At 42.1% G+C, this 10,866-nt stretch overlaps 2 protein-coding genes across 8 annotated transcripts in view; one reads left to right on the forward strand and one right to left on the reverse strand.

The window, feature by feature from the left end:
- LOC109472274 (echinoderm microtubule-associated protein-like 1) overlaps nt 1-4,795 on the forward strand; it is a 28,872-nt gene extending 24,077 nt beyond the window's left edge. For all 7 annotated transcript variants that reach the window (XM_019771937.1, XM_019771936.1, XM_019771939.1 and 4 more), the window contains 11 exons: nt 228-362; nt 712-811; nt 1,162-1,319; nt 1,668-1,793; nt 2,139-2,270; nt 2,670-2,826; nt 3,221-3,318; nt 3,602-3,689; nt 3,894-3,989; nt 4,307-4,437; nt 4,663-4,795. In XM_019771937.1, coding sequence (XP_019627496.1) covers nt 228-362; nt 712-811; nt 1,162-1,319; nt 1,668-1,793; nt 2,139-2,270; nt 2,670-2,826; nt 3,221-3,318; nt 3,602-3,689; nt 3,894-3,989; nt 4,307-4,437; nt 4,663-4,791 — 1,350 coding nt within the window. In that variant the 3' untranslated portion in view covers nt 4,792-4,795. The remainder of the gene's footprint in view (nt 1-227; nt 363-711; nt 812-1,161; nt 1,320-1,667; nt 1,794-2,138; nt 2,271-2,669; nt 2,827-3,220; nt 3,319-3,601; nt 3,690-3,893; nt 3,990-4,306; nt 4,438-4,662) is intronic.
- Nucleotides 4,796-8,482: 3,687 nt separating this feature from the next.
- Nucleotides 8,483-10,866, reverse strand: part of LOC109472343 (copper chaperone for superoxide dismutase-like) — a 3,914-nt gene continuing 1,530 nt past the window's right edge. The window contains exons 4-8 of the mRNA XM_019772057.1: nt 10,282-10,465; nt 9,849-9,909; nt 9,644-9,721; nt 9,417-9,520; nt 8,483-9,258 (exon numbers count right to left, since the gene is read on the reverse strand). Coding sequence (XP_019627616.1) covers nt 9,117-9,258; nt 9,417-9,520; nt 9,644-9,721; nt 9,849-9,909; nt 10,282-10,465 — 569 coding nt within the window. The 3' untranslated portion in view covers nt 8,483-9,116. The remainder of the gene's footprint in view (nt 9,259-9,416; nt 9,521-9,643; nt 9,722-9,848; nt 9,910-10,281; nt 10,466-10,866) is intronic.

Consider the following 10,866-nt stretch of genomic DNA (forward strand, 5'->3'; position numbering starts at 1 on the left):
GGCTTCACAGTAATGGGAAAAGTTAGCAAAATCAATGCCTGCTCGAAAGGTCAAGAAAGCCTTTAAGTCTTCAGATCTGAAGTGTCTGTTTCCGTAAGAGAATGTCTACTTACTCTTGGCTGTGAAAATGCCAGTTAGATTTACAGTAGTCCTGCTCACAGTGGAGTGGCTTACTGGGAAGTGGTACTGTAGGGCTGTGATAGGGGATAACAGAGTGTCTGTTACAGGCTGCCAATGAGCCAGTGTTAGCAGCAGAGTTCCACCCTACAGAGAAGAACCTGATAGTGACCTGTGGGAAGTCCCATATCTGCTTCTGGACTCTCGATGATGCCAAGCTCAGCAAGAAGCAGGGGGTCTTTGAGGTAAGCCTATTATATGTCTAACTTATGTACTGACTACCAGTATGTGGCAGGTTGCAGGTCCACAATTCTAATTAAGTGGAATGCTGACTTGCAATAGAATGTTGTTATATGGTAAAGATAGTCTTGTTCAGCTTTGTCTCTGCATGTAAAAGTTGTTTTTATGGTACCAAACTTCCAAATGATTCGTCCATTTTAGGTGTTCAGGACATACAAAGAATAAGATTCAACTCCCTCATCAGTGAAGTGGTTTATTTGAATATTTCAAATCTGTACTGCATTTGAATGAATGAATGAATGAATGATTGACATGTTTAAGAAGACCAAATACTACCCATTACTTTTCCTACAGAAACATGACAAGCCTAAGTACGTGCTGTGTCTAGCCTTTGCTGAAAATGGAGATGCCATCACTGGGGACTCCAACGGTAACATCTTTGTCTGGGGGAAAGGTGTGTATAGTCTCCACTGTGAAAAATACCAGCTTATCATTATATGATATAGAACTAATCTCCACTGGTAAGTGTATGGAGAATACAGTAGAGTAGTGTTCTTTTCCATGGTAAAATTAGCTCAGTAGCTCCAACACATAGTATTTTGGGGCTTCTTTGGGACTGCTTCAATTATGATTTTTTTTAAATTTGTGGTCAGTATATTTGTTTGGTAGCAAAATTGACCGTAACCATTGGATATGACTGATGATCATTGAACAGTTTTACTGCTCTGTTCTTCAGCATAAAACATCTACTTCCAGCATTTGTAGTACTTTATTTCAAAAGACAAACAATTTTTTCTTGACCAGGTACCAACCGCATCAGCTGCTCCATGGTGGGTGCGCATGACGGTGGGATCTTCTCCCTGTGTGTGATGAAGGACGGCACGCTGGTGTCAGGTGGAGGGAAGGACCGCAAACTCATCTCCTGGGACAGGAGCTACCAGCAGACTGGCACTGAGAGCGAGGTGGGTCGCCAGACATGACTGCACTTCTGAAATGGCTGGGCTATTGACATGGAAATTTAACTTGTAACATCACCAATGGGAATGAAAATGACAACAAGGAAATAGCAATTTGGTGCAGAAATATGCACAGGGTTTAATCAGCAAATTCGTAAGAAAGAGCAAAGACGGCTGACAAAGCCACAAGGGTTACCTCTGATGTAATGAGGTTACCTTTCTGTCTTTTAAGTCCAATTGAGATTAATGGTGAATACTAGTAGTCCAGTCACTGGACAGTTATTCGGTTATTCAGAATTGCCAATATTTCTATGACAGTAAGTTTTGATACAGCTCACTGGTCTCTCCTGACAGATAGCAGAGGTGACCGGGCCAGTCCGAACTATCACCCAAGGTAAGGGTGACGATGTGTTTGTGGGAACCACCCGGAACGCCATCCTCCGGGGAAGGGTCGGAGAGCCATTTGAGCCGACTGTTGAGGTAAGAGTTCATGTGTGATGACAGTTTCCTGAATTATTAATTGCATACTCATGATTCAACCTTTGTACATGTACATGACTTCTGACCCTTACTTTAAGAATGGAATCTTATTTGAATGCTTGCATGAATGACCTATTGACGTTATGCTGTATTATTTAACTGTATCAACTGTTTATTGATACTTTCTCATTTTTTTTTTACCAAACATAATTGTGATCATTTATTTCTTTGCCAGTTTTTGAATATAAGTTTTATCTGATGCAGTAAGAATTTGTCCTTTGTGAGTTCTTCTACGGTTACATCCATTTGTAGTAGTATGTTCATCTGATAAATACCATTTTGCAGGCACATACTGATGAGCTGTGGGGACTGGCAGCCCACCCAAACCAGCACCTGTTTCTGACGTGTGCTTACGACAGACGGGTGTTCCTGTGGAATGCTGACACCCACACGCCTGTCTGGTCTAAAATCTTGGAGGTTTGTATCCACCCTTCCATAAGCTATATCTGGAGGTTTCAGATGTATTGTATCATTATATATTATTGATATATGGATATCAAGTTGATAGACAGATGGCATTGAGACCTATACAGCTCAGCTGTGAACAAGCATGACTATGTGCTATATATAGTATGTGCATGGATGTCCATTGCAGTACCGACTCTTTATACTAGGTGGCATTCATCACATTAAGGTTGGTCATTGTACTGTGGTGTTACTTGCAGGGATTGCCACAATTCAGCAACTTTTCAACAGACAGTAATTGTACCATATCAGGTTGTGACATTTATCTACTGTCTAATATGAAATGGTTATTAGTTGTCAAAACCTTTTTTAAAGAACATGTAATAACAGCCCAATATTCCCTGTTGTTAGGACCCTGCCCAGTCGGCTGAGTTCCACCCCAACGGGACAGTTGTGGGGATCGGGCTGCAGTCCGGCCGATGGCTGGTGCTGGACACGTCCAGCAAAGACCTGGTCACGGTGCACACTGACGGGAACGAGCAGCACGACTGTGTACGCTACTCGCCTGGTAGGGATGAACATCATATCTGTACCTGTTTTATATATTACACAGCTGGTATAAGCGCCCTCTGGCATAAACCATCAGCTTTGCAGGCACACCATTCACGGGTAAAGCCTCCAGTTAGCTAGTGTATATGCTCATAGTTTCTGGAGTATGAGGAACAGAAATGATTGTCCTCAGTATTATTGTCCATTTTGCTGAATAATTGCAGCAAATATTACATGTTATGCACCTTGGCAGTGAAGGTCTGAATTATCGTGCATTTGTGAGCATAATACAAAGGATGGCAGGAACAGTAACTGATATTAGAATGATGGCCAATGCATGATATCTTACGTGAAATTGTCCTGTAGAGGAGGTACAAGTTGACACTAATTTTTTCCTCCCTCACTTCACACAGACGGGAACTTCCTAGCTATCGGGTCTCATGATAACATCATCTACCTGTACTCTGTGACTGAGGAGGGCAGGAAGTACAGCAGGGTTGGCAAACTCACCGTGAGTAAAGCTCTGCATGTTCTGGATGGCATAAACAGAATTCTCAGAACTACTGAAGAGAAGAATACTGTTTTGTTTGTCGTATATTTCACATGTATGCAAAATTGAACAAATCATCACTCCATCAAAACATAGAATGGCAAGCCCAGGCATTGTGGATGAAAACAATATTACAATTTCATTTTGTAGCAGGCTAATTCAATTGAGAGATGTCTTATATACAACCTCACAGTTAAAACAAGCTTGACCTGATGTAATGATCTGTTGCTTTCCTTCTACCCAGGGCCACTCCAGCTTTGTAACCCACCTAGACTGGTCCAGCGACAGCCAGTACATCAGGAGCAACTCAGGGGACTATGAGATTCTGTACTGTAAGAAAATACTTCTTGTACCTGATGCAAATGTAGGGTTTGAACCTCTGTGCATGTATAAATCAATCAACAGACCTTTGAGTAAGGGGACTCGACTTGACAGGTCAGTTTGATATACACCAGATATGTCAGTTCATCAAGGCATTTCTAGCAGCAAAGCTGCTCACTTTCACAGTATCTGAACCCTTCTCATTTTCTGTTTAGGGAGTGCTGCCATGTGTCGCCAGGTACCTGCTGCTGCCTCTCTACGTGATGTGGAGTGGGCCACTGCAACATGTACTCTCAACTTCCAGGTCTTTGGTAAGGGTTCAGCCTCTCTCTTCTGCTTTTGGTTTATTGTCAACTGGTGGCTGTAAGTGGGTACTTGAATTCAGTTTGGGAGGGAAAAGACAACTGTACGAAAGAGATGGGCTTTGCTTTGCCTTCGAATACCGTGCCCAAGACACAGTTAATGGACAACCTACTACCCCTATAACTATAACTTTTTGTGCAACCTGTGGCTGTACAATCTTCAATATAGAATTTGTAGTAGAACCAACAGTGTGTGTTGTTTTGTCCAGGCTACATGTCTTCTCTCCCCTCACACAATGACCAATGTTGCATGTTGGTTTGTCCAGGCATGTGGCCTGAGGGTTCAGACGGCACCGACATCAACGGCTCCACCTGCTCCAAGTCAGGCAAGCTGCTGGCCAATGCTGATGACTTTGGGAAGGTCAACCTGTTTAACTACCCCTGCAGCCAGCCACGGGTGAGCCTTCTGAGTCTGCTACATCCAACCTGCTTTCAGCACATTCATCAAAAAACATTGCTCATAATTATCCTCCTTCAATCATTCATAATCATATGGTGAACTAACAATTTGTTCTGTAATGCAACTGAAAAATTTACATGCATAGGTATGATATATGTTTCCTTTAATGCATGATTTTTCCCTGTTAAAATGTCATCGTCACCTTGGATCTGTGTTTTCCAGTCACCTGCCCACAGCTACCCTGGCCACAGCAGTCATGTGACCACAGTGGACTTCTTGCATGATGACAGCACTCTGCTGTCCACTGGAGGGAAGGACAACAGCATCTTCCAGTGGAAGGTCGTGGCTTAGACCAGACAACAGCCAAGACTTCCTTGTATTGTGTTGAAAAGATGCAGAAACTGACCACACGAGCTATAGGGCACTGCTGTCACACCCACCTTTCTTATTAACTATTCAACTGAGCACACTGAACTCAAGGATTAAAGTTACTATAATTCTATTCTATCACACAACTTCCAGCGACATTTTGCTTTTTGAAGGCAACACTTTTGTAAACTTGAATTATTGGGTATTGCTATGTCACGTTACTTTATGTCTTTCTATTTAACTGAAGAAAAGATGCAATACACAAGGCATCTGTACACAAATGTGCTTTTAAGAGAGGCAGCAGTACATATATATTATATATATATATTGATGTATGTATCAGTGCTGTGTTTACTGACCTATTTACGGTGCTACTTGTGGGGCTATTCGTGAATCCAATGCTTGTGGAATATAGCTTCTTCACATTTCTGTTCATCTTCATTTTGCAATATTAGGTGTATTATAGTATGACACTACCGATAGCACATTACACAATGTAAAGGGTTTATCACTAGTTGGCTCAAGGCAGCACAGTGAAAGACAGGTACTTTCCACACATTTATGGTCTGGTTGATAATTGCACGAGGTGGCAGCAGACTTGTTGCAATATATTGTGTGCTACTGAATAAAATGCAGTAAGGTGTTGAGGCTGCAAGGAGCTTGTAGGTGGCATCGTGATGTGTTCAGTCTGAACTTCTACCTGAACTTTGAGATACCTTTGCTACTATCTGACTTGATATGTTGGACTTGATGACATACTATAAGTAGATGATGTAGGGATTCACTGACCTCAGACTATACTAACCCTAAGCAATTATTAAAGACTTTGTTGGCAAGGCAGTATTGTGGGAAAGTTGCTTGTGTAGTCATGATGAGCAAACTGGTGTGTCGTACAAAACATGCAGTCCAGGCATGGGTGCTGCTGCTGCTTTGTATCTGTTGCCTTTATGGTCAACTTTTATAAATGGAAAAACAAAACATGAGATAAAAAAAGTGAATTGCGGTATATGGAAAGTGAACAGGTGTGGAAACAATGCACAGAAAGTGGGTCCATTTCATCAAGTTCTCCAAGACATATTTGTTTACATACATACTTGAGTCCCTTATCCCATCCTAAAAAAAGCTACATTTGACACCTATGTGCAATATGTGTAAAAGTCTACAAACAGCTGGAGAAAGTTTTCTTGTGCTATTTTTTTTACTACAAGCATTATGCTAAATGATGGACATGAAGTGTCATAAAAAAACACCTGTACTGAATGATTTGTGTCCAGCAACATGTTTCTTTTACTGTCATTTACTGTGACTGATTTCTCATCATTAACAGGTGCTGTCTCTTCAGCATCACAACACTAGAAACAACATGCATATACTCCTTATATACATATAGTCACATGAAGTCATGTACATGTACATGTTATACAGTAACAGTCTATGGATGGAATGGGCCCACTGCTCATGTGCCAACTCTACTATGGTGCTGTGTTGTAACCTGTCAAATTAAGCTCACTACCAATGGTGATATGTGGAAACATCTGTGATCAGATCAGAGGAAGACTTTTGTATGGTATTTATTGATGAAAGATGTACCTTTCAATTAAAAGAGATGCTTTCCTATCTTGTCCTATGTCAATGTTTTATCAGAATTAGACATGATAGGCTGCACTTGTTGCTTAGTATGAGGCAAAGAAATAGGTGTGACTAAGATAGACACAAATGTCCTGTTATTGTGCAAAAGCTTTAAGCCATGCCATCAAATCTCGCTGTTTTGAAAGCTAGAGTATGTCACCAAGGAGGAAGTCATCAAATATGATGGGCATTCATTAAAGTTGCAGCCTTATAATGGCTTGGAAAATGCCACGATTAACCCCTGGGGGGGTTCTCAGTGCTCCCACAGCAGCCGGATGCTGCTCCATTCAACAATAGCCTGTGAATAGGTAATGAAGCGGACAGGTCCCAAGACGGACATAAGATACTACTCTGAGATATTTGCAGATATGACATCAGTGATCACTAAGTGCTTGACCTGTACTGACAGTGTTTTATCTACAAACAAAACATGCCAAATACAGTATTTTCTCTTAGGGGAATTGTGGGACAATCCCTGATTTGTGGGGCAATCCCCTGTGAATACAAGGATTATATATATGCCACTCAGGAGGATTTTAGAAGTAGAGATGAGGCAGTGTTACAGGTAGTAATCATTACAACACAATTGTCTCAACTCATTGGTGACATTTTGAATTTATTTGAAGGCACATTACCCAGTGCCCTGCCTGTTTCTTTTGTGTGAGGAAGACCTGTGACATTCATAGATCTTAACAGGAGAGGAAGCATTCATGTGACAAGTGCCAATAAACCTGGTAAGGACACTGCCCTCAGTTGGACAACTCACAGAACAGTTACTGTACTTTCAATGGCAGGCAGGTACAAAGACTTTGGAGGGAGTTTCGACGCTGCCATCTCTCGCTCCCTGCAGGACTTGGAAGTCAGAGGGTACAAGAAAGTCCGTCAACAGAACAAGTTTGTGTCCTTAAAGCTTCAGGAGGAGCTACAAGACATCGACAAGGAGCAGACAAAATGGCTTCAGAAGCTGAAGGTCAGGCAGCAGAAGATGGCTGACAGGAGGGACGAGCTGGCAAAGGCGCGAGGAAATGATGTACAGAGGGCCAAGTCAGAGAACGCAGCCAGGGAAGACTGTGAACAGAACACACCCAGCACTGCCTCAGGCACCAGAAGTGCAGACTTGGCCCAGTGTTTTGAGGGGCAGAGAAGTTACCCTCTACGCCACTGGTGTGTCATGTCACCGGTGGGTGGGACTCCTGTCAGCAGGCAGATCAAGGTGTGTCGAACCCACTATAGGTAGTGCTCAGGACTTTCAGATCAAGAGAACATTTGATGTTGTTCCTGCTTTCTAAATGGATGGTGAGGTAGATTGGAGGATGTATGATAGTGACTGCAATGTAAAAATCATTCCTAATATCCTATAGTCTTAGTCAATTTATTTCAGAGGGCTGACATTACCTGCCGTGGCTGACTAAGGATAGATAAAATTTTTTAAAGTTAGTCTCATCATTATGTTGTTGTTGGAATCTCCTGTCGCTGCAACAGATGAGTAGGCGTATATACAGGTCATCATTTGCCGAGGTGGGTCCTCATATGGGAATAAAGACCAATTTTCGACGCACATGAGCGGCCACAGATGCTGCAAGGGAAGGACTGAGCAGGGATGGAGCATTGTTTCCTCCTCTTTCTTCTCCTTTATGGCAGCTGCTCTGTTGGCCTTGAAAAAGTCCTAGTGCCCAGTGTACACTGGCTTCTCCACGCAGTTCTGTCATGGGCGATTTCTTCCCAGGAGTTGACGTCAATGTTACAGCTCTTAAGGTTTGCCTTAAGGTTGTCCCTGTATCTCATCATTATAAAGTGCACAAAAGCTACTACGTTTATATCTGCTTTAGAGAACAACAGTATGCACAACCATTAGAACATGTTGGCATCCAGGTTTCTCAACTGACACTGCAAGGATTCTTTACTTTCTTGCATAGGTGATAATAAATTATATGTATAAATAGATTTGTACAAACCTGTAACTGGTGGAAGTAAGCTGACATACTTTTTGCCATTTTGCATAGCTGTGTAACAATCTTCAAAGATAAAAAAAAACCTGAGTTTCTTGTGTTTGTATCAGGCATCAGGGTTGATAATCTTTATTGCCATGGAAGTATAACAGACTTACTAGGTAATCGACTTACTAGGTAATCAAACTGTTGACAATTTAGACAGGTACAATCAAAACATTTTCACATATGTACATTACAAATATTCCAATGTGTAATTATCTTCAGTGTAATACATGTATAATGATTAAAAATGAAGACAGTAATATTGTTGCCCCATGTAATGCTACTATAGGTACTGATTCAGACCTCAATTCAAATGTCAGCTAGCTACAATCTTTCTTTTTCCATATGATTAAAATACACAAACTGAACTGTTCAGAAGTTTTGTCATTTTCATCTCATTCAGTAGCAATTTTCTGCAGTCTTACATGTGTCAAATATACCATATAGGAAGCAAAACCTGTGATTGAAAGGGATGCAATCCAGTTCAGTGATACAGAAGGTAGTGACGGTTTTCTGATCTTTGAAGATTATCAGTTAGCAACAGGCTAGCCTGTATTATAATCTCTCCCTATCAGGGGCTGACTGGCCCAGTGCAAGGGCAGCGTTAGAAGCGTGATGTAGTCAGGCTAGCAACAGGCATATGACTACTCCTAGGTAAATGTGAGCTGTTCAAATTTTTTGGCTTCAGAGCGAACACTGCTGTCTCCTCCCTGGCCCTGCTAATGGTACATCCCGCTCATCCCAGATGCTGACTCCGTCACAGGTGCAGATCTTCTTGGGGTTCTGGAACAGGCCGGCTGAACGAGCCACAATACCGCACGCAAGTCTGGGAGAAAACAAAGAATCACATGGTCAATCAAGAAATGACAGAAAAAATTGCAATTGTGAAAATTCCATAAGAAATACTCTATGCTTGTGTAGCAGAGCAAAATCCGGATGATACCCAAGCTTAAGTACTTCATGACTGATAAAAATAACACTAACCCTGGGCCTGCATTGCCATCTTGCTTGGAGGAGGCAGCACTGCCCTTGCCAAGGTCATCCTTCCCAAAATGCACTACCAGGGAACGACCAATCACATCCCACACCTGTAGGAAGTACATGTAATTACAATGTACATCTTCAAAATGTGTATGGTGGCTATATTGACTCAACCTAACAATATTACAAATCCAAGTAGTTACATGTTTGTCTCAGGCTTTTGTACATACCTTAATTCTTTCATCTTCCATTCTAAATTCCGCTCTTCCTCTCTCATCGGCCAGGACATTACCTAGGTCTCCAACATGCTACATGACGGTATAATAGACAAAACATAAGTCACCTGAACTATAATGGCAAACACAAATTGAGTTACAAGGCTATAATATGACTGTCAGAAATTCACATATAAAATCATGACATGATGATACCAACCCTTTCCTGGTCCCCAGGGCCTCCATGGCAGGAGTTGGTGGGGTTGAAGTGGTCTCCACAGCTGAGATGGGAGAAGTGCTCAAGTTAGTTTAACAGAAACAAGTCTTGGGCCATCCTGGTTAGGATTTGTACTGATATTACAGGTTTGGAAGACTATAAAGCCTGACAATCCCCGATGACATAACTTGAACCAGGTAGGTAGGAGCAGAGCACCCTCCTCCAGTTACCTCTATACTACATTCTCAAACAAGGTCTTCATGGATGGGTGGGGGCATGTGACAAAAAGATTGAATAGAGCTAGGAAAATCTTCCTGGAGCTATTAAGTTCACCTGAGCTCTGAAACCTTAAGAGGACATGAATATGTGTTCTACAGCATTAATGATGACAATTACTGGTATGTAATAAATAGACAGACTGAATGAGACCCTGCACCTGTCGCAGCCTTGAGACAAGTCCCCCAGCTCGTGGACAGCCAGGCCGTGGAGCCCGGGGGTCAGCCCGTCGATCGTCCCCTCGATCGCCACCATCTTCTCCGTCAGCTGGACAAACCTGACCACCCCCTGGACACCACTCTTACCAAAGCCGGACATCTGGGACACTGCAGCACCCAGGTGGGCTGGAGGAGGAAATATGGATTAATATTCATGTCCCTGTGGTACCTCTGGTACTATCAGGAATTTGCTGTGTAACAGGTGGATGGACAAACAAAGCAAAACAAAATGAAACAAAACACATCTTACATTTAAAATCTTATCAATTTCTCAAGATTGAATAGTTAACTTGTATTAACAGTCATGAAAGTTCATCTGTGTTGGTAGTTACATGTTTTAAGTTAAAACTTTTGATCCAACACAAAAATTCTCTCACCTAGAGCTTTCAACCAGTCACTCTGGTCTTCCTCAGTAGACTGACCCAGTGAAGCTTGTCACGTGGCTTCTTTGAAGTGTGACGTCAACACAGGGTCAAAGGTATCTGGTAGACAATGTCGGCCCCTGTCGCGGTTCAATGTAGGGTGAA

This window comes from Branchiostoma belcheri, unplaced genomic scaffold, assembly GCF_001625305.1.
Source record: "Branchiostoma belcheri isolate BF01 breed outbred unplaced genomic scaffold, Haploidv18h27 scaffold27, whole genome shotgun sequence".
NCBI classification, from domain to species: domain Eukaryota; kingdom Metazoa; phylum Chordata; class Leptocardii; order Amphioxiformes; family Branchiostomatidae; genus Branchiostoma; species Branchiostoma belcheri.